The sequence below is a fragment of the Rhinopithecus roxellana genome, chromosome 20, assembly GCF_007565055.1.
Source record: "Rhinopithecus roxellana isolate Shanxi Qingling chromosome 20, ASM756505v1, whole genome shotgun sequence".
NCBI classification, from domain to species: domain Eukaryota; kingdom Metazoa; phylum Chordata; class Mammalia; order Primates; family Cercopithecidae; genus Rhinopithecus; species Rhinopithecus roxellana.
Genome location: NC_044568.1, coordinates 65,301,466 through 65,323,051, shown reverse-complemented (window position 1 = coordinate 65,323,051; position 21,586 = coordinate 65,301,466). Strand labels below are relative to the sequence as shown.

General features: G+C 47.4%; 1 protein-coding gene across 2 annotated transcripts; it reads right to left on the bottom strand.

Moving 5' to 3' along the window:
• Positions 1-5,104: 5,104 nt before the first annotated feature.
• Positions 5,105-21,001, bottom strand: MARVELD3 (MARVEL domain containing 3). 2 transcript variants are annotated; one of them, XM_010354032.1, is made up of 3 exons: positions 20,470-21,001; positions 17,703-17,836; positions 5,105-6,065 (listed from the first exon to the last, which is right to left on the bottom strand). In XM_010354032.1, the coding sequence occupies exons 1-3, from the start codon at positions 20,934-20,936 to the stop codon at positions 5,428-5,430; spliced, it is 1,239 nt and encodes a 412-aa protein (XP_010352334.1). In that variant the 5' UTR covers positions 20,937-21,001; the 3' UTR covers positions 5,105-5,427. The 2 variants fall into 2 exon arrangements, with proteins under 2 accessions (XP_010352334.1, XP_010352336.1); XM_010354034.2 differs by lacking the exon at positions 5,105-6,065 and adding an exon at positions 11,105-13,068.
• Positions 21,002-21,586: the final 585 nt, after the last annotated feature.

The following is a 21,586-nucleotide window of genomic DNA, read 5'->3' as shown; positions in this document are numbered from 1 at the left end:
TAGAGACGGGGTTTCACTGTATTAGCCAGGATGGTCTTGGTCTCCTGACCTCGTGATCCGCCCGCCTCGGCCTCCCAAAGTGCTGGGATTACAGGCTTGAGCCACCGTGCCCGGCCTGATTATTCTTTTTTTGCAGTCTCCTTTAATTCATGTCCTTTTGTAGTTGCTCTGTATTAAAACAGAGGGTAAAAAGGCCATAGCCCATTATGAAAAATATCATACAAAACTCTTTGACCTATGAGGTAATTTACAGACATTGTGTTTTCTAAACAGGCTGTCGGTGAAAGCCAGTATCTGCTTCCAGGTGAATGTAATCTACTTCCGAGTACTTTATCCAGAGGATGTGTTCCCCGGGTGGGCAGAGTACAGTTGATCTAGCATAGAGATTCTGGCCTCTGCATATTCTCAGGTCTCTGTGTGTACCTCCCATTGAATAGAGAAGCTTAAGATAATTTCTGAGAGAAGAACACTGCTGATTATGGGAGCAGTTTAGGAGTCCATGGAAGAAAGAAAAATACATGTGTCTTGGCAGCCACCGTATATTTTTATTCAAATGGATTGGAAGGATATTTGAAAATTTGAATGTGGGTATGACGTAAAGCTGCAGTGCACTATAAAGTCAAGTCATTGAATTACCACTCCTGATACAGGGCTTTATTGTACTACTGTGAAGTGTATGTGTGCAATACATTGGTGAGTTCATTTACTGGTGTACGGAAGAGCCAGCAGGAGCAATGTGGTCATTGCTGGGTGCTATTACAGGTGCTTGCAGTGAGTGCTTCTTTCCAGGAGATGGAGCCAGTTGGGTGTGGCAGATCTACTGAATATCAAATGATGCTCTTCCTGTATAGACCTTTAGCGAAAGCTGGTACTTGGAAACCACAGGCTCACCTTCTCTACCTATCCAATAATTATTAATGACGAGACCTCCATAAGGGAGCAGCTGGCTGTTATCGATAAATGTACCAATTATTAAATAATTAGTCTCCAAGCCATTCAGTGATGTCTTCAGCATCACTATAGAACTGTCTTGTGTCACTTTTTACTTCCTTCTGGGTGGAGGCTTTCAGACTCCCGATCATGAAGGCAAGTTATTCTTTGATCCAGTTAGTGACTTTTGCCCCATAGTTGGGTAAGCACTTGCTAGACTGAGAAAAAGCAGCTACAGTCAATCCTGCTCTGTTTCCCTCATTTGGTGATCAGTCAGTCACACATAAGCTCCTTGTATTCTAAATTTCATGCACTTCTCCCAGATGCTATAGGGTTTTCTCTCACTGTTGCCAATGGATGTCATCCAGACAGTGGGCTCATATCTTATGGTTTTGTGCAATCACTGTCGTATTGTAGTCCTAAGACTCATTATAGTGTATTTTTGATATTTTTGAAATGTGTTAACTTTTTTAATTCAATAATATGAGCCAGAGCATGTTGCAGCAAATCTATTGTTTGTAAAAATAACAATAACAATAATAAATAAAATAAAGTGGAATCTCTTTTTCATGGCTTTGTTTTAAAATGGAGTGCTTGTTATTTCGTAAGTATTTTAGCATGAAGCTATAATTTCCTCTCCTAACTTGTTTGTAGAATTGGGTTCTTAACCAAAAGCACCTGCAGGATTTTCCTGGGGAACATAAGTGAGAACAAGCACATTAAACCACATTCCATGACACTGCAAAGCTATGAGTTAAGGCAAGAATAAATATTTTTGATCAGCTTTTAAGCTGAAATGGCAATACAGATTTTTACTTCATGAAACACTATGTTTTGCCTTGGTTTATGTGCTTACAGAAATCACAAAACCAGGAAAAAGGAAAAAAATCAAGAAACACTGTCCTTATTGACATGCAGGTTATTAGCTGACTACCAGAAACTCAATTGTAAACAATCCACAGCTCCGTCTAAATGACAGCTGATGACATCGTGGAAAAGCCGGTCACGTTTTTCATGACAGCTTTGGTGTAAGAAGGAACTTCAGAGTCTTGGCTCATGAGCTACTTAGAATCCAGTTAAGCCTCTAAATTGTTGCTTGCCTACCCCCACTCCCGTGGGTGTCTCCCATAATCTCTGAATTTGGAAGCAAGAGTAGCTACCTCTCAACTGATTGATTGATAGGTTGAGTCAGGGTCTTGCTCTATTGCCCACGCTGGAGTGCAGTGGTGTGATCATGGCTCATTGCAACCTCTACCTCCCATGCTAATGCGATCCTCCCACCTTAGCCTCCTGAGTAGCTAGGGCCATAGGCAAGCACCATCACACACAGCTCATTTGTAATTTTTGTAGAGACATGGTTTTGCCATGTTGCCCAGGCTGGTCTGGAACCCCTGGGCTCGAGAGATCTGCCTGCCTTGGCTTCCCAAAGTGCTGGGATTACAGGCATGAGCCACTGCACATTGCCTGCTACCTCTCATTTTAAATAAAGGTCAAGATAAAGTCATGTGTAGGTTTCCTCTTCATCTGCCAGAAGGAACTTTATTTTTTGAGACAGAGTCTTGCTCTGTCACCCAGGCTGGAAGTGCAGTGGCGTGATCTTGGCTCAGTGCAACCTCTGCCTCCCGGGTTCAAGCTATTCTGCCTCAGCCTCCCAAGTAGCTGGGACTAGCGCTGCCATGCCTGGCTGATTTTTTGTAGTTTTAGTAGAGACAGGGTTTCACTGTGTTACCCAGGTGGGTCTCGAACTCCTGAGCTCAGGCAATCTCCCCTCCTCGGCCTCCCAAAGTGCTGAGATTATAGGCATGAGCCACCGCGCCCGACTTGTTTATTTTTTTTGAGTCAGAATCTCGCTCTGTCGTCCAGGCTGGAGTGCAATGGCATGATTCCAGCTCACTGCAACCTCTGCCTCCCAGGTTCAAGCGATTCTCCTGCCTCAGTCTCCCAAGTAGGTGGGATTACAGGCATGTGCCACCACACCTAGCTAATTTTTGTATTTTTAATAGAAACGGGGTTCCACCATGTTGGCCAAACTGGTCTCGAACTCCTGACCTCAGGTGATCCACCCGCCTCGGCCTCCCAAAGTGCTGGGATTACAGGCGTGAGCCCCCACACCCGACCAGAAGGAACATTTTAAACACTTGGTTCAACAACCATTTATTGAGCACCTTCAACATGCTTTTATACCTCAGTTCCACTAGACACACACCTCCCTCAGCCAGCATGGCAGAAATGAATGAATGTCATGCGATATAAATTCCCTTGTACACCAAAGGCCACAAGAGTATGTCAGTCACTCAGAACACCTTCCAGTGTGTGATTCAGTGGGACTGAGTTTTGCCTCTGCTACTTAAAAGTTTTGTGACTTCAGGCAGTTACCTAACCTCTCTAAGGCTGTTTTTCTCATTAAATGTTAATAATATCTTTTATCAAAGGGCTTATCATGATACTGTACATACCACCTAACCTTGAACCTTGTCTCCTCATCTGAAAAGTGTGAACAGTACACCTTGGCCTGTCTGACTGACAAGTGGTAGTAAGAGAAGGTTTGCTAAAGCATGGTGAACGTTATAAAGCCGTAAGAAGTGGGAGTGTTGTTGTTACAGTGATGGCTCCATTCCCTTGAGAGGAGCTGCCTTCTGGAGCAGTACTGGAGCTGGACCTGGGCACAAGGTTGGGGTCAAATAGGCCAGAGTCTCCATTTTATCAAGCACAGGACCCAGACGTGGGCAAGGATCTAATAAGGACCTATTCCAGGGAATATATGCTAGGTGAGAAGAGTGGCTGGGCTTGGTGGCATTTCTCTGGAGGGTAGGTGGAGAGTGGGTCGCTTGATTCTGGCTGCAGTTATACTTCTCATCTACCACTCAGTGAAAATTGTGTGGGACTTAGCCACTGTCTTGGGCTAAGGGTGATGGAGTGGAGATACTTTTCTGTGGCACCACCACTTTTTTATTTTTTTATTTTTTTTTGAGACAGAGTCTCACTCTGTCACCCAGGCTGGAGTGCAGTGGCACGATCTCGGCCCACTGCAACCTCTGCCTCCCAGGTTCAAGCAATTATCTTCCTCAGCCTCCCGTGTAACTGGGATTACAGGTGCCTGCCACCAGGCCGGCTAATTTTTTTTTTATTATTTTGTAGCGACAGGGTTTCACCATTTTGGCCAGGTTGGTATTGAACTCTTGACCTCGTGATCCACCTGCCTTGGCCTCCCAAAGTGCTGAGATTACAGGCGTGAGCCACCGTGCCCGGCCAAGGCACCACAACTTTTAACTGAGCAAATGCAGATTTCCAGTTGATTATTTTCCAAGCTTTATTTTTATAAAAGTACAATCTCGATCTTTTCCACTTAGGTAGGAGGCTTAGCTTCAATCCTTTGTCCTGAACAGGTTCCGTAAGAATTCACTAGTAAAGAGCAAGAGGACAATTAGAAAAAAGAACATAATGAGAATGTATATTTCTAGTTGCATGTGATTTGAACTAATATATTTGGGACTAGCTGTAAAGTATAAGAATAGGTATAAAAGATGCAAGATTAAAATTACTAAAAGAACTTTATTTTTAAGATTTAGTGTTAGTGATCTATTTCATTATGAGAACAGTCCAGGGTAATGAGATTACTAGCTACCTTTGAAGGCCTACTCTATGGAGCACTGTCAGGAAATGCAGAAATGAAAAAGCCTCTAGTATCCCTTCATGGTCTAATAAAATCAAGTGTCCTATCTTTTTTGTTGTCATTGTCGTTGTTTTTGAGACAGAGCCTCGCTCTGTTGCCCAGGCTGGAGTGCAGTGACGTGGAGTGGAGTTTGCTCACTGTAACCTCTGCCTCCCAGGTTCAAGTGATTCTTGTGGCTTGGCCTCCTGAGTAGCTGAGATTACAGGTGTTCGCCATCAAGCCCAGCTGATTTTTTTTTTTTTTTTTTTTTTTTTTTTTTTTTTTTTTGAGATGGAGTCTCGCTCTTGTTGCCCAGTCTGGATTGCAATGGTCTTGGCTCACTGCAACCTCTGCCTCCCGGGTTTAAGAGATTCTCCTGCCTCAGCCTCCAGAGTAGCTGGGATTACAGGTGTCCACCACCATGCCCAGCTAATTTTTGTATTTTTAGTAGAGATGGGGTTTCACCATGTTTGCCAGGCTGATTTCAAACTCCTAACTTCAGGTGATCCGCCTGCCTTGGCCTCCTAAAGTGCTAGGATTACAGGCGTGAGCCACCACGCCCAGCATTTTTTTTGTATTTTTAGTAGAGACAGGGTTTCGCTATGTGGGCCAGGCTGGACTCAATCTGCTGACCTCAAGTGATCTGCCCACCGCAGCCTCCCAAAGTGCTGGGATTACAGGCGTGAGCCACCATGCCCAGCCTCAATTCTTTAACTTTGCTGCAGTCCAAAGAGAGCATTTGTAAAGTCAAGTGTGTGAAAACCATAGTTGTCTAATGTGGGGTTCTAAAAGACCTGTCTTTTTAAGAGAAACAATGTGGGTTCACACTTAGGTCCCGGAAGATCTCAAAGTGTTCCAGACCACAGGTATTCCGGTGCCTCACTGTAACTTCTGGGCTGTTCTCGGCTGCCTTTGTAGCGCTTCTGTTCTCGGTAGCTACGCAGGGCCAGCACCACGCTGGCGCCGTACATGATCACTAGAAGACAAGCAAAGGTGGCTGCTGCTCCGTCGGTGCCTGCCATCTGGCAGTTCATCCAGGTGAGACCCCTGCGGGCATAGAGCCTCTCTCTTGTTTTGCAAGTGTCGGTGCTATTGATCTGCATAGCCACGTGGAGGTAAACACCAATGCCTGTGCAGTAGCCCACTGCCGCTAGGAGGCTGAAGGCGGCCTCCGTGAGGAGCCACTTCCCTGACAACATTGTTAGACTCTTGGCTCCTTGGAGTAAGACGCCCACGGTGAGGACCCCCAACCCCAGAGAAACAGCCACGCCACCATATATCAGGGGCGACCGGAGGATCGTGTATTGCTGGTCCAGCTGCCGAACCTGCTCTAGCTCAGTGCCCTCGAACGGTGAGTAGTAGTTGTTCCCAAAGCCACCGCCACTGGAAAAGCTGGCACTGAATCCGGCAAGGACAAAGTAGGAGGCCACGATGCATATGAGAACCATCCCATTCAAGACCACCTCCACTATCTGCACCACACCTAGGAGAAGAGAGATTCGGGCTTTAACACTGACATTACGCATCCTGGCCAAGCCAGAGACATACCACAGGCCACCTGATTTTAAGGACATGGTCGATTCAATGTCAACATTTTTTTTTTTTTTTTTTTTTTGAGACAGGGTGTTACCCTGTCACCCAGGCTGGAGTGCAATGGTGTGATCTCGGCTCACTGCAACCTCCACCTCCTGGCTTCAAGCGATTCTCCTGCCTGAGGCCCCCAAGTAGCTGAAACTACAGGCACACGCCACCATGCCTGGCTAATTTTTGTATTTTTAGTAGAGACAGGGTTTCACCATGTTGGCCAGGATGGTCTCGAACTCCTGACCTCAAGTGATCCGCCTGCCTTGGCCTTCCAAAGTCCTGGGATTACAGGCGTAAGCCATCTCACCCAGCCTCAACGTCAGTACATTTAATTTGTTTTGCGTTTTTGTTTTGTTTTTAATCTATGTTTGAAAAATCGAAGGACCACTCTGAAAAAATTGGGGGCAGTTTCTTAAAAAATGAAGTTTCTTTAAAAACTTACCATGTGACCCTGCGTTTATACTAAAGAAACAAAAACTTATGTCCACACAAAAACGTGGACATAAATATTCATTGTAGCTTTATTTATAATAGCCAAATATTGGAAACAACCCCAATGCCCTTCAGTGGGTGACTGGTTACACAAACGGGTACACCCATACCATGGGCTACCCTACTCAGCAATAAAAAGGAACGAACTCCTAGGCTGGGCGCCGTGACTCACGCCTGTAATCACAGCACTTTGGGAGGCCGAGGCGGGCAGATCACTTGAGGTCAGGATTTGGAGACCAGCCATGCCAACATGGTGAAACCCCATCTCTACTAAAAATACAAAAATTAGCCATGTGTGGCAGCACGTGCCTGTAGTTCCAGCTACTCCGGAGGCTGAGGCAGGAGAATTGCTTGAAACCAGGAGGCAGAGGTTTCAGTGAGCCAAGATCATGCTACTGCACTCCAGTCTGGGTGACAAAGTGAGACTCCATCTCAAAAAAAAAAAAAAAAAAAAAAAAGGAATGAATTCCTGATACATGCAACAACTTGAATGGATCTCAAGGGAATTGTGATGCGTGAAAGAGAATCGATCTTGGCTGGGCGCAATGGCTCATGCCTGTAATCCCAGCACTTTGGGAGGCCAAGGTGGGTAGATTGCCTGAGGTCAGGAGTTCATAACCAGCCTGGCCAACATGGTGAAACCCCATCTCTACTAAAAATACAAAAATTAGCTGGGTGTGGTGGCAGGTGCCTGTATCCCACCCACTCGGGAGGCTGAGGCAGGAGAATCACCTGAACCCGGGAGGCGGAGGTTGTGGTGAGCCAAGATCGTGCCGTTGCACTCCAGCCTGGGACGACAAGAGCGACACTCTGCTCAGAAAGTTACATACCGTGTGATTTTGTGTATGTAACCGTCTCAAAAGGACAAAATTATAGAGAAATCCAGATTGGTGATCAACAGGGGATAGGAATGAGTAGGGATGGGGGAGGGAGGAAGAAGATGGGTGTGACTCTGAAGAGTTAGCACAGGGATGTCCAGGGTGAGGGAACAGTTCTGGATGTTGTTGTGATGCCGCTCACAGAAATCTGCACATGAGATAAAACTGCTTAGAACTAGGAACACATACAAATGTGTGCAGGTAAAAGGGGGAAATCTAAATGAGCTCTGTAGATTACTACTTTCCTGGTCTTGATATTGTACTAGTTATGCAACATACTATCATTAGAGAAAACTGGGTTAAGGGTACACAGGAGTACTCTGCACTGTTTTTGTGACTTCTTGCAAATATATATTTCAAAATTAAAAGTTTCTAAAAAATTGAAATGACATAAGGTATAAACTGAGAAATTTCACTCATATCCAGTCTCTATTGCCAACCACTTTCATTGGTTTCTAATATAATTGTCCAGTGTTCCTTTATGCAAATAAAAAGCATGTTTAAATCTGCATTTCATTCCCTTCCCTGCATTTTTGCACAAAAGTAAGTGTACCACGTACACTGTTCTGCGTCTTGATTTTTTCATTTACTATATCCTCCAGATGTTTTCAGATCAGCTCCTACATGAGGAGCCACATTTTGTTAAGTGGCCTTCGACTTCGTTGTATGGATGGATTCATCTATTCAGTGAGGACCTTACTGATGGATACTTGGACTGAAAGGAACCCACAAATGGCACGAGGTAGAGGAAGCCAATGGGCCAACAGACTGAAGATCATCTTGTCCGAGGTGAGCTTTTATTTGTTACTGACAGAGACCCCAAACCCTTCTTAGGTGTCCTTCTGGGAGAGGGTCTCCTGCCATTCCCTTGGCGTTCAGGGATGAGCATGAAGAGAAAAACAAATGAACCGAGAGCAGGACCACCAGGTTCAAATCCCCACTTTTTACTGCCTTGTCATGTTGGCCAAGCCATTCAGTCCTTCTAGGCCTCAGACAATCTGACAAATGAAGCTAAGCCTGCCCATCTTCACCCACAGGGATGTGGGGAGGCTCAAATGAAAGCTGTGTGAGGGGAGGCTCAAATGAAAGCAGCTGTGTGAGGGGAGGCTCAAATGAAAGCTGTGTGAGGGGAGGCTCAAATGAAAGCAGCTGTGTGAGGGGAGGCTCAAATGAAAGCAGCTGTGTGAGGGGAGGCTCAAATGAAAGCAGCTGTGTGAGGGGAGGCTCAAATGAAAGCTGTGTGAGGGGAGGCTCAAATGAAAGCAGCTGTGTGAGGGGAGGCTCAAATGAAAGCAGCTGTGTGAGGGGAGGCTCAAATGAAAGCAGCTGTGTGAGGGGAGGCTCAAATGAAAGCTGTGTGAGGGGAGGCTCAAATGAAAGCAGCTGTGTGAGGGGAGGCTCAAATGAAAGCAGCTGTGTGAGGGGAGGCTCAAATGAAAGCAGCTGTGTGAGGGGAGGCTCAAATGAAAGCAGCTGTGTGAGGGGAGGCTCAAATGAAAGCAGCTGTGTGAGGGGAGGCTCAAATGAAAGCAGCTGTGTGATACATCGGTGTTGTGTGGGAAGTTAACAACAAAAAAAGCAAGTATGTGAAAATACTCTAAAAATAAAATATTATACAAATGGATGGTGACGCTACTCAGCAATGTTTCCAAAATGGAAGGGGATTGGTGAGAAACATAAGCAAGAATGGGATAAATGTCAGAAGAGTGTGGCTCCCCAGAAATCAGGACAACCCTCTAACACACTAAGGGGTACCATGATGTTTATAATCACGGCAGTGAAAGACTCTAAAGTACTTAGGCAACAGCTACTCAGCTTGCTAATCCTATCTCCTGCTGGGCCCACACGAATTCCTAGCGGTCCACAGGGACATAGCAGTTGAGGGCTCTGATAGTTGAGAAGCTACATTCCTCTAATTTAAAACTGAAAATAACATCAGACTAAAACTGTCCACTCATCACTTAGGCACGGTAAGCTACTGGTTTACATACACTCTCCCTACAGCAGAGCAAGTGACTTGACCGAGACATCATTCTAATTCATAGGGGTTAGTGGACCCAACACCTTTCTCTCCCTTGGTTTTCCTTCTGCATGGACGTTAACATTTCACCCCCTGAAGGGAAACAGAAATACTCTACTAAAAATGCAGAAGAGTGGGACATTTTCCTCTGGGACGGACTCGCAACCCAAGCAGCGTCTATCTCTTAGGCTACAATGGAATAAATCTAGATCTTGCCAACCACCCATTGACTGCACCCATTGACAGGAATAATGGTCTTCTGCCATTATTTGTGTTGGGACTGTTGAAGGAATATGGCCAGGGAATATTATCCCAGGTTCCAGTCAGGGTTGGCCTGGCTTAGCTATCAATATCAAGCAGGCTCAAGTATTTCCAAGCGTGCTGTTAGTGCAGAAAGACACACAGGGCAGGGGAAGGGGACAAGGGTGGTGAGCAGAGCTAGCAGTAGTTTATGGTGGGATGGGACAAGTCTCCGGAAAGACAGCAGAGGGTTTGGTAGAGCGAAGCAGAGATCCTGAAACGACATGAGATCTTTGTTGTAAATAATGTCTTTCTGGGTCTGGCATGGTGGCTCACGCCTATGATCCCGGCACTTTAGGAGGCTGAATTGGGTGGATCACTTGAACCCAGGAGTTCGAAATGAGCCTGGGCAACATGGTGAAACCCCATCTCTTCTAAAAATAAACAAATTAGCCAGGCACAGTGTCACGGGCCTGTAGTTCCAGTGACTTGGGAAGCTAAGGTGGGAGGATAGCTTAAGCCCAGGAGGCAGAGGTTGCAGTAAGCCGAGATCCCGCCACTGCACTCCAGCCTGGGTGACAGAGCCAGATCCTGTCTCAAAAATAAGAAATAAAAAAAATAAAAAAAGTCTTTCTGGGTGAGGCTGTTTTTGTGGCTGATTATTTAATAATCTGCTTAACTATATACCTATACCTGCCTTTGAACTTTTTTTTTTTTTTTTTTTTTGAGACGGAGTCTTGCTCTGTCGTCCAGGCTGGAGTGCAGTGGCCGGATCTCAGCTCACTGCAAGCTCCGCCTCCCAGGTTCACGCCATTCTCCTGCCTCAGCCTCCCGAGTAGCTGGGACTACAGGCGCCTGCCACCTCGCCCAGCTAATGTTTTGTATTTTTTAGTAGAGACGAGTTTCACCGTGTTAGCCAGGATGGTCTCGATCTCCTAACCTCGTGATCCGCCTGTCTCGGCCTGGGATTACAGGCTTGAGCCACCGTGCCTGGCCACCTGCCTTTGAACTTTAAATGTGGTCCTGAAAAAAACTGAGGAGAGCAAATCAACGTTTTACTTTTTATTTTTCTAAAATTAATACATGTGCAGTCAAGCCATGCATAAATAAAAAGTCCCCTTCTCTTCAAAAGCAAAACTGTTAATACTTTCTGATGTTATTCTTGAAGAAATTTTCCAATCATATACAAGCATATATATATATATTTCCTTTTCTAAACCCAAACGGAACTCACCTTTTAAATGTGACAAATGGTCTGTGTTTAAAAGAATATGATAAATGTATTGTAAAGAGGACATCAACTTCAAATTAAAATTCTTTGGATTTTTTATTGGATTCACATAAAGCAAAGAACTTATTCACTGGACTGAGAATAGATTGTAATGTTCCATAAGTCATAATTTAATGTGCAATAAGAACCCATGAAGTTGGCCAAAAGTAACACTCTTCTGTTGGGGAAGGTTTTGCATTCTTTTATTCTGGATGGATCCTGAATTCTAGATGTTGGGTTTAATGCTTCACACAATGGCACATTTACAAGAGGTACAAAACACTTATTGAGCTCTCAGGGCCACTGTGAGGGGCTTGCAGAATAGCCTCTTTGCAACCCAGAGAATTAATCTGATTCCTCTTTCCTCAGCCCACGCCTACCTCCAACTTAAATTTTACATGAGTAGTTTCCCAAGAGTCCCCACCTCCTCCATTTGCAGAATTAAGGAAGTGGAAGGACTGGAGAGTTCAGTGTGGAAAAACATGTGGGCTAATCTGCTTGAGACAGCTGTGTTTAGAAAAATTCAGGCTGAAGTGTGGTCTCATGTCTATGCGGCTCTCCATGAACTTTTTTTTTTCCTGGTATTTTGGCAATAAGGTCTCGGTCTGTTGCTCAGGCTGGAGTGTAGTGGCACAATCATAGTGCACTGCAAACTTGAACTCCTGAGTTCAAGCAATCCTCCTACCTCAGGCTCCGAAAGCTTTGGGATTACAGGTTTGAGCCACTGTGCCTGGGAACTTTGAAGATAAGGTTCATCAAATTCTCTTGGTGACCCTCCTTTTACTGAATGAAGAAGTGCACTCTGTTGTAGCACATGCCTTTTCCGTGTGGCTCTTGGGCTCCGGGTTTTTGCTTTTTTTTTTTTTTTTTTTGAGACGGAGTCTCGCTCTGTCACCCAGGCTGGAGTGCAGTGGCGCAATCTCAGCTTACTGCAACCTCCACCTCCCGGATTCAAGCAATTCTCCCTCCTCCCAAGTAGCTGGGATTACAGGCGCCTGCCACCACACCTCGCTAATTTGTTTTCTATTTTAGTAGAGACGGTGTCTCACCATGTTGGTCAAGCTGGTCTCGAACTCCTGACCTCAAGTGATCCACCCACCTCAGCCTCCCAAAGTGCTGGGATTGCAGATGTGAGCCACTGAGGCCGGCCAATTTTTTGCTTTTTGAAAAATGATTTTGGTTGTTCCCTCACTCACAGAGGACTCCAGAAGCCAGGGTCTGTTGCATCCATGGACACCGCTCCACGCGACTGGAAGCTCCGCCCACCACACCAACGCTGGCTCGCTGCTTTTCCAGCATTGGAAAGTTCCACAACGAGGGATTCTTAGAAAGACAGTGGCTCAGACTAACTTCCACCACCACTTGCATCTGGCAGAGTGTTTTAGAAACCCTTAAAACTCAAACATTTCTGCTGGCTTCTCTTTAAGCTTCCTGACTTTTCGGTAACCCTTTATGGCCAGGACAGCCCCCAGGGCAAAGACCACAATGCCCAGGGCAGCGAAGATTCCAGCTCCTATATCTGCCCCGTGGAAACTGCAGCCGAAACCACTGTAGCCTTTGCTTTGGTACAGCGCCTGCCTCTCTTGACACACAGGAGAGTTGTAGGCAGCAGAGAGGTAGTGGAAGTAGAAGTACAAGGCTGGGATGTACCCCCCTGAGATAAGCACGTCCAACAAGCCTTCAGTCACCAGCAACAGCGGACAATGCCGCGGGACTTGCAGGACACCCATAGCAATGAAGAGGCAGCAGAGGGCCATGAGGGCTCCACTGCAGGCCATGGCCGCAGTGACCGTGGGCAGCTTTAGCTGGTAGAACTGGACATCCAGCTGCTGGGCTTTCTCCCCGTCAGCACCATCAAAGCCACTGTAAGCTCCTCCGAACTGGTAGTAGTAAATGCCCCCTAAGCTGGTGATGCCCGTGTAGCCCCCTGTGGAACTGTAAGACACAGAGCTGCAGGCCAGGATCAGCAAGTTCAGGAGAACCTCCAGCATTTGGCAGCAGGCTGCAAAAACAGGGTGTTACTATTTTTGAGTGATGCTGTTTGGCACCAGGAGACTCTTCCACCTGAGGCCCACCTTCCGCACAGGGCTCAGACCCCTGTAGGCTTCTGCCCCTGTGGAAGGCCCAAGGCCAAAGCAGCACGATTAAAACTAGAGGGCAGCCGGGCGCGGTGGCTCAAGCCTGTAATCCCAGCACTTTGGGAGGCCGAGACGGGCGGATCACGAGGTCAGGAGATCGAGACCATCCTGGCTAATATGGTGAAACCCCGTCTCTACTACAAAAATACAAAAACTAGCCGGGCGACGAGGCGGGCGCCTGTAGTCCCAGCTACTCGGGAGGCTGAGACAGGAGAATGGCGTGAACCCGGGAGGCGGAGCTTGCAGTGAGCTGAGAGCCGGCCACTGCACTCCAGCCTGGGCGGCAGAGCAAGACTCCGTCTCAAAAACAAAAACAAAAACCAAAACAAAAACAAACTAGAGGGTAGCAGGGAACTATGGTCTCCAGAAATGGTGCCAGAAATACTATGGACTCAGAGGGGTGACTCTCAAAAGAGCAAAGCAGTCTGCCCTGAGAGAGGAACAGGAGGATGGTGGGAGAGATCAGGCCAGTGAGCAGAAACAAAGCCATCCTGGATGGAAGGGCAAGAACATGCCACCTTCCACCACCAGAAAGATGAAACAAGGCCGGGTGTGGTGGCTCACGCCTATAATACCAGCACATTGGGAAGCCAAGGTGGGAGGATTGCTTGAGCCCAGGAGTTTGAGACCAACCTGGGCAACATAGTGATACCCCATCTCTAATTAAAAAAAAAAAAAAAGACTGGGTGTGGTGGCTCACGCCTATAATCCCAGCACTTTGGGAGGCCAAGGCAGGTGGATCATTTGAGGTCAGGAGTTTGAGACCAGCCTGGCCAACATGGTGACACCCCATCTTTACTAAAAAATACAAACATTAGCCAGTAGGCTGAGGTAGGATAATCGCTTGAACCTGGGAGGTGGAGGTTATAGTGAGCTGAGATCGTGCTACTGCACTCTAGCCTGGGCGACACTCTGTCTCAAAAAACAAAAACAACAACACAAAAAACTAAACAAGTTATCTCTTTTTTTTTGAGACAAGGTCTCACTCTGTCGCCTAGGCTGGAGTACAGTGGCACGATCATGGCTCACTACAGCCTTGACCTCCTAGACTCAAGCAATCGTCCTGCCTCAGCCTCCCACATAGCTAGGACTACAAGTGCATGCTGCTGGACCTAATTTTTGTATTTTTTCGTGGCATAGGTCTTGGTGTGTTGCCTAGGCTGGTCTTGAATTCCTGGCTTCAGGTGATCCTCCTGCCTTGGCCTCCCAAAGGACTGGGATTACAGGTGTGAGCCACGGCACTGGTCATTATCTCCTCTTTATATATGTTTGTGGTGAATACAATTTGTAAGGGGAAAGTTCTCCAAGTCTGAAGAAAATCACAGAGCTTAAAAAATGTAATAATTCAGAAAAAAACCATGGAAGTTATACATCAAAATGTTAACTGTGGTTCATGTATTAGAAATAAGAAAAATTGGCCAGGCCCGATGGCTCACACCTGTAATCCCAGCACTTTGGGAGACAGAGGCAGGCAGATCACCTGAGGTCAGGAGTTCGAGGCCAGCCTGGTCAACATGGTGAAACCGTGTCTCTACTAAAAATACAAAAATTAGCCAGGTATGGTGGTGCATGGCTGTAATCTCAGCTACTCAGGAGGCTGAGGCGGAAGAATCTCTTGAACCCAGGAGGCGGAGGTTGCAGTGAGCTGAGATTGTACCACTGTATTCCAGCCTGGGTGACAGAGTGAGACTCTGTCTCAAAAAAAAAAGAAACAGAAAAAATTAAGTTAATTAAACCCTTAGTGCTTACTGAATTAAAAAAAAAATTTGTTTTACTGTTCTTAGACTTTAACTCATAAGTATGTCTTAAAGTTTAATGCTGTTTTATTTAGTTCCCTAAAGAGTGTATCTGGGCTGTGATATTTTCCCAGACCTGCATTTTTCCCGGGCCCTTGGCTTCTTTATCTTGGAAAAGGAAAACTGGCTGCTTTCCTTAAAATCAGCCTTAGTGAAATATAACTTATATGCAACAAAACGATCCACATTAAGCATACAGCTTGATAAGTTTTGACAAATGTATGTACCACGTAACCATGTAAACATAATCAAGACACAGAACATTCTCATTAGCCCAGAAATTTTCCTAGTGATGCTTTGTAGTCAGTCCCTCACTTTCCTTGTCAGCAAACCACTGATCTGCCCTCTCTCGTTAGAATCTAGTTCTGCCTTTTCTACAATATCATATAAATGGAATCGTACAGTTATGTGCTTTTGTGTGTGTGGCTTCTTTTGCTCAACAACATATAAGCTGGGTGCTTCTGAGCTGGAAATTGTACATGCTGCCAACACTGGCCTGTCAACATCCCCCTGATGTTTGATAACCAGATTTTATGCCTGGTTCCAGTTGGTCTATTCATGAAACCAAGCTACACATTGTCTCATTGAAATGATGATGCTCTCTCAAGTGTGATCTTTATACTGTATAATTTTCCCCCAGAATGCAAACAACATTATTGTTTTCTTTCTCTTTTTTTTTCTTTTACACTCTGTCATCATTTTATTTATGAAAGTTATACAGCCAGGCGTGGTGGCTCATGCCTGTAATCCTAACAGTTTGGGAGGCTGAGGTGGGCGGATCACGAGGTCAGGAGTTCAAGACCGGCCTGGCCAACATGGTGAAACCCCGTCTCTACTAAAAATACAACATTTAGCTGGGCATGGTAGCACGCGCTACCTCCCAGCTGCTTGGGAGGCTGAGGCAGGAGAATTGCTTGAACCGGGACCTGGAAGGCAGAGGTTGCAGTGAGCCGAGATCATGGCACTGCATTCCAGCCTGGGCTACAGAGCTATACTCTGTCTCAAAAAAAAAAAAAAAAAAAAAAAAAAAAAAGATAGTTATACTTACTTATAATAACAAAAAAAGAAAATGTGGACTTAAGAAAACATGCATGTAACAATCGCCTATAATAACCAATTAAAAAAATCACTGTGAATATATTTTTTCCTGAACTTTATGCATACATTCATAATTTTTGTTGTTTGCTCTCAATAAAAAAAACAGTTCTCTGGATATCTTACTGTACTTCTCTGAAGCTCAGGAGCTGTTGACAGAATTACAGGCCATGAGGTTGTACCAATATCTGCAACTAGAGTAATGATCCCTGTACCTGATCATCCTTGTAATGAGCCCTTTCCTCAAAGTTCCTATAATCCTATAATCATATGCATCTTTGGAATCACCCCGAGATTACCTTGTCAGGTATGAGCTCCACGAGTTCTCTCCCTTGGGCTGGAACGTTTTCTCCCTTAGTCACAGTAAACCTAGAAACATTTCTCACCAAATCATGTGAACTGTAAGCTCTCACCCAGACAAACCAGATTTTCTTCATTGCTGACAAGGCCAAGACCGCTAGAATGGGGAACCTGGGGACGCCACATTTGGGGTGGATACATGATAGGATGGAAGTGTTTTTCAGACTGTGGGTCCTAAATAAGTATGGTTTTTAAAAAATGATTTTGTTTTTAATGAATGGGATAGAAAATATCAGAGTACTTGGTAGATAATAGGGTCAGTATGGTTTCACAACATTTTTGTTTCTGTGTGTGTGTGAACTCAGTCTTAATGTAAAAAAATATATATTTAACAACCTTGTGAATATATTGTGTGTGTGTATATATATATATATACACACATATATATTTTTTTCATTTTTAAATTAATTTTTTTGAGATGGAGTCTGACTGTGTCACCCAGGCTGGAGTGCAGTGACATGATCTCTGCTCACTGCAACCTCCTCCTCCCAGGTTCAAGCAATTCTCCTCCTCACCACGTTAGCCAGGCTGGTCTCAAAGCCCTGACCTCAAGTAATCCACCCACCTTGACCTCCCAGAGTGTTGGGATTACAGGTGTGAGCCACTACGCCGGCCTTTTTTCCTTTTTTTTTATCTTAAACTAGAGATGGGGTATTGTTATGTTGCCCAGGTTGGTCTCAAACTTGTGGGCTCAAGAGATCCTCCTTCCTGGGCCTTCCAAAGTGCTGGGATTTCAGGCATAAGCCACCATGCATGGCCTCAGTCAATAAAGTTAAAAAGCCACTGATCAAGTGTTGGGCGTCAGATCTTCAAGGAGAACAGGTGCTGCAACTTGGCTGCCCACGCCAGGTGATTTTCCCTCTCTGTTAATTTAGCCGCCTCGCCAGAAAATATCTCCTCTGACAGCTGGCAGCTCATAGCCAGTTCCACCTACGGGCCTCTGCACTTCCACCTGGAGTCTGAAAGCTGCAAACATGGCTGCTTGCCTCTGCAAACCCAGGGCACGTTTAAGGAGAAGCACAGGAAATCTAACAGCTCTTTTGAGGCATTCAACTTTTTTTTTTTTTTTTTTTTTTTTTTTTTTTTTTTTTTTTTTTTTAAGAAAACAAGAACCTCACAGGTACAGAAGTGAAAATGCTAGGAACCCACAAGGGAATGTGCTTAAATTTTTGCTTCACCAGCTCAGACCATCCCTTCCAGAACCACCAGTGAGAGTAAATGATCAAACAGCCTGCAAAACAGCTCACCTCTCCCAGTGCACAAGTATTTGCATTTATGGCATTCCAGGAGTCCTTCTGCCTCTGACTGGTAATATTCCACCTCCTCTCGTCCAGGCCTGGGGGTCGAGGGCAGATATCTCACCGAAGGGGGTTCACTATAACTAAAAAGCATACGCGGCCATTAGGAATCTCTCATTCAATAGTGTTCAGGATTAGAACTCCTGACTCCTTGTGCTGGGCCCAAACATTAAAGACTACACAGAAACAGAAATAGAATTTGTCCCAGTATTTTAAACTCCAGAGAATTCTCTGGTTTAGTGGCCCCACAGGACATCCGAATACTTGGCCCAACTCCGCTAACTAACCACGTGACAGATGCTGTGATGGGTACCCTTAGCACCACCTTTGATGGTTTGTCTGCCACTGGGAGCTGTCTAACCAGGTAGCTGCGAGCTGCCTTCCTGTGCGTGTGAGTTCTCAGTTCAGCATGCACCAGGACTCTTCAAAACCAGTTTGCATTCACATGACTCCGATGCCCATCACATTATTTCTTCCCCTGCCAACCCTAGCATTTTTTGTCCCTTCTCTCCTCGCTTTATGCAGCACATCCTAGGCTTTGTCTGAGATTCAACAGGGGGCTGCATTCTACTTGCTGGGCTCCCACAGTCTTTCTAGAACATCATGTCTCTCTTAGGTTTGAAATTTTAAAAACTTTTAGCATGCACAGGAGGCCCCTGTTCACCTCTCTACACTCACAACCTTGGGTTCACAGACCCAGCCATAGTGAACTCTCCTCTTCCCCTCAAAAGATGACCGCTTTCCCATGCCTCTGGGTTACTACAGAAGCTATTCTGCTTGCGACACCTTTCCTCTTTCTCCCCAGTCTTGTTTTTTTTTTTTTTTTTTTTTTTTTTTTTTTTTTGAGATGGAGTCTCACTTTGTTACTCAGGCTGGAGTGCAGTGTAGCAATCTCAGCTCACTGCAACCTCCACCTCCCGAGTTCAAGCAGTCCTCCCACCTCCGCCTCCCGAGTAGCTGGGATTACAGGCATGTTCCACCGCGCTCGGCTAATTTTTTTGTATGTTTAGTAGAGATGGGGTTTCGCAATGTTGGCCAGGCTGGTCTTGAACTCCTTACCTTCAATGATCGACCCGCCTCGGCCTCCCAAAGTGCTGGAATTACAGCCGTGAGCCACCACGTCCGCCTCGCACACTGGTTTTTAAAGAAACCTAAAAATGCAGCTCTGAATTCTCCCAGGTCCTGCAGTTGCAGTGCAATGGGCTTTAGTCAGGGAAGCAACAGCCGTTTCCCTGGGCGCAGCTTTGACTGTATCTGGGCGCACCCTTTGTCATGCTAGTTGGTTTTAGATAATGTAACATAAACTTAGGATAGGAGCTCTCTCGCTGTGTGGACATAGCAGGGAGAGAGACTGGGCTCAGCCTCCAAGTCCCCGGGAGAGGGGAGCCTGACTCCTCCCCAGAGAAGAGGGCAGGTGTCAAAAATCAGAACACCAGAAGTAGTCGTCACCCTGGACCTGTCTCCTGTTGGAGCCGGCAGTGGCATATCCCGTCTGCTCACAGTTCACCGTGGGGGGCACATTATCTGCGTATTCAATGGATGGAAAAAAAACACCAGGTCCCTAGGAGGGAGTGTGGGGCCCAGGTCCCCTCGTCTTCCCTTCCACCCCCACCTTCCCCTAGCTCAGAGTCTTCCAGTACACCCTGAACCTTTCTCCTTACAAGGGGCTTATGGGAATTCTGTGCGAGGCAGAATTCTGTGCAAATTTTTTTTTATTAGGAGGGTGGGGTCTCAAGCAGCTGTGGGATTCGAATGACGCTGCCTAGAGAGACCTCACTGGCAAAAGGGAAGACAAACCTGTACCCTTCAGTGGGGGAATTTTACGTAGACTTAGTTCTTTGGTTAAAAATGTAGCGTCTCCCACCTTTTTTTTTTTTTTTTTTTTTTTTTTTTTTTTTTTTTTTTTTTTTTTGAGACAGAGTCTCACTTTGTCGCCCATGCTGTAGTGCAGTGGTAGGATCTTGGCTCACTGCAACCTCCGCCTCCCGGGTTCACGCGATTCTCCTGCCTCAGCCTCCCAAGTAGCTGGGACTACAGGCAACCGCCACTACGCCCGGCTAAGTTTTTGTATTTTTAGTAAAGACGGGGTTTCATCATGTTGGCCAGGCTGGTCTCGAACTCCTGGCCTCAGGTGATCCGCCCGCCTCAGCCTCCCAAAGTGTTGGGATTACAGGCGTGAGCCACCGCGCCGGCCCACCTGTTTTTGAAGGCCCATGTTCCTGGGAGGGGTAACATTAAACTATTAAAACTCTTCATTGGGCTTCCCAAGTGGGCGGCCCGGCCACAGGTAAGGGGACTTTGGAGTCGGGAAGGCCTGGCTCTGGAACACGGGACAAGGGTCTGAACCCCAAGGCGCAGTCCTGTGACCATGCGGGGCGGGCCGGGGAGGAGCCTGGGGTGAACCCCACCCGCCTGGTCTCCTCCCACCCCTCCCTCTCCGGCCCCGGGCCTCTTTCTCTTCTCCAGGCCCTCCAGTCCGGCCACTGCTCACACTGGGGGGTTTTGCTTTGTTAATTGGGTTCAGGCCACAAGAAAGGGGAACCTTAAAGTTTTCCTTCCCTGCCAGGTCGCCTCTGAGAGCGCAGAAGGGAGAAACGGCATTTGTTCCTTTAAATGGGCTCCGAGAACGAGAACCCGGGGACGCCAGGGCCTCGTGGGCCGGCCTGGGCCGCAGGTGTCCCCGGCGCGGAGGTCGCAGCGCCCCGGCCCCTCTTACCTTTCGGGTCCGCGGTACCCGGGGCCCCCCTTCCTCTCCGTCTGCGGCAGCTCTGGGACTTCCCAGGGCGCGGGCCCAGGAGGCGCGGCTGAGTCCCAGGTCGGTCCCCGGGCTCCGTCCCGCGTCCTGCTTTGGCGCGGCTTTTCCCAAACTCCGTGTTCACCTGCGCGAGGGCCCGCGTCCCTGTGTCTCTCCCGGCGGGGGCCTCGGTCCGGGTCTCTCTTCCTCTCCCTCTCCCTCTCCCGGTCCCGATCCCGGTTCTGGTCCCTCTCCTCGTCTCTCTCCCGGCCCCGGTCCCGGTCCCGGTCCCTTCGCCGGTTCCCGTTGCTGCTTTGCTCCCTGCGCGTGTCCCCGGGTCGGTCCCGCTGTCGATCGTGGGCGCGGTCTCGGTCCGGGTGGGGGCGCCGTCCCGGGTCCCGCTCTCTCGGCCGGGCCCGGGGCTCGTGAGCCCCCGACGGATCTTCCATGGCCCGGTTCTGTGTCCCCGCCCGGGAGCGACCCGAGGGCAACAACCAACAAGTTTCCTGGGCAGGTGGCCAAACCAGGGGGTGGGGCCGGCACTCACCTGTGCGCGTGCGCGCAAGTGCGGGTGCGCACCTGAGCACGGGCGCCGTCAGGGGGCGCCCTGAGCGCGGCTGGGGCCAGGGCAGGAGGGGTGCCTGTGTGCTGGGTGGGGGCTGGGGTGCTGCTGCTGGAAACCCGGGCGGGGCGACCCATAGCCGCGGCTTTCTGTCCCGAAGTAACCCTTTGGTGACCTCACAAGTTGGGTGGCCTAGGGGAGCCAACTGTGGCCACCTCCCCCGGCTCAACTTACACAGTAACTTGGATTTACCTTCCCAGAACGTACCCATCCTCTCACGCACTCAGCCAGCCATCCATTCATTCACCCACCCACCCACTACCCGCTCATCCACTCACCCACCCATCCACCCACTCACCCACCCATCCACCATCCATCCATCCATCCATCCATCCATCCACTCACCCACCCATCCAACCATCCACCTATCCATCCACCCATCCAACCACTCATCCATCCACCCATCTATCCACCTATCCACCTATTCATCCACCCATCCAACCATCCACCCATCCATCCACCTATCCATCCACTCAC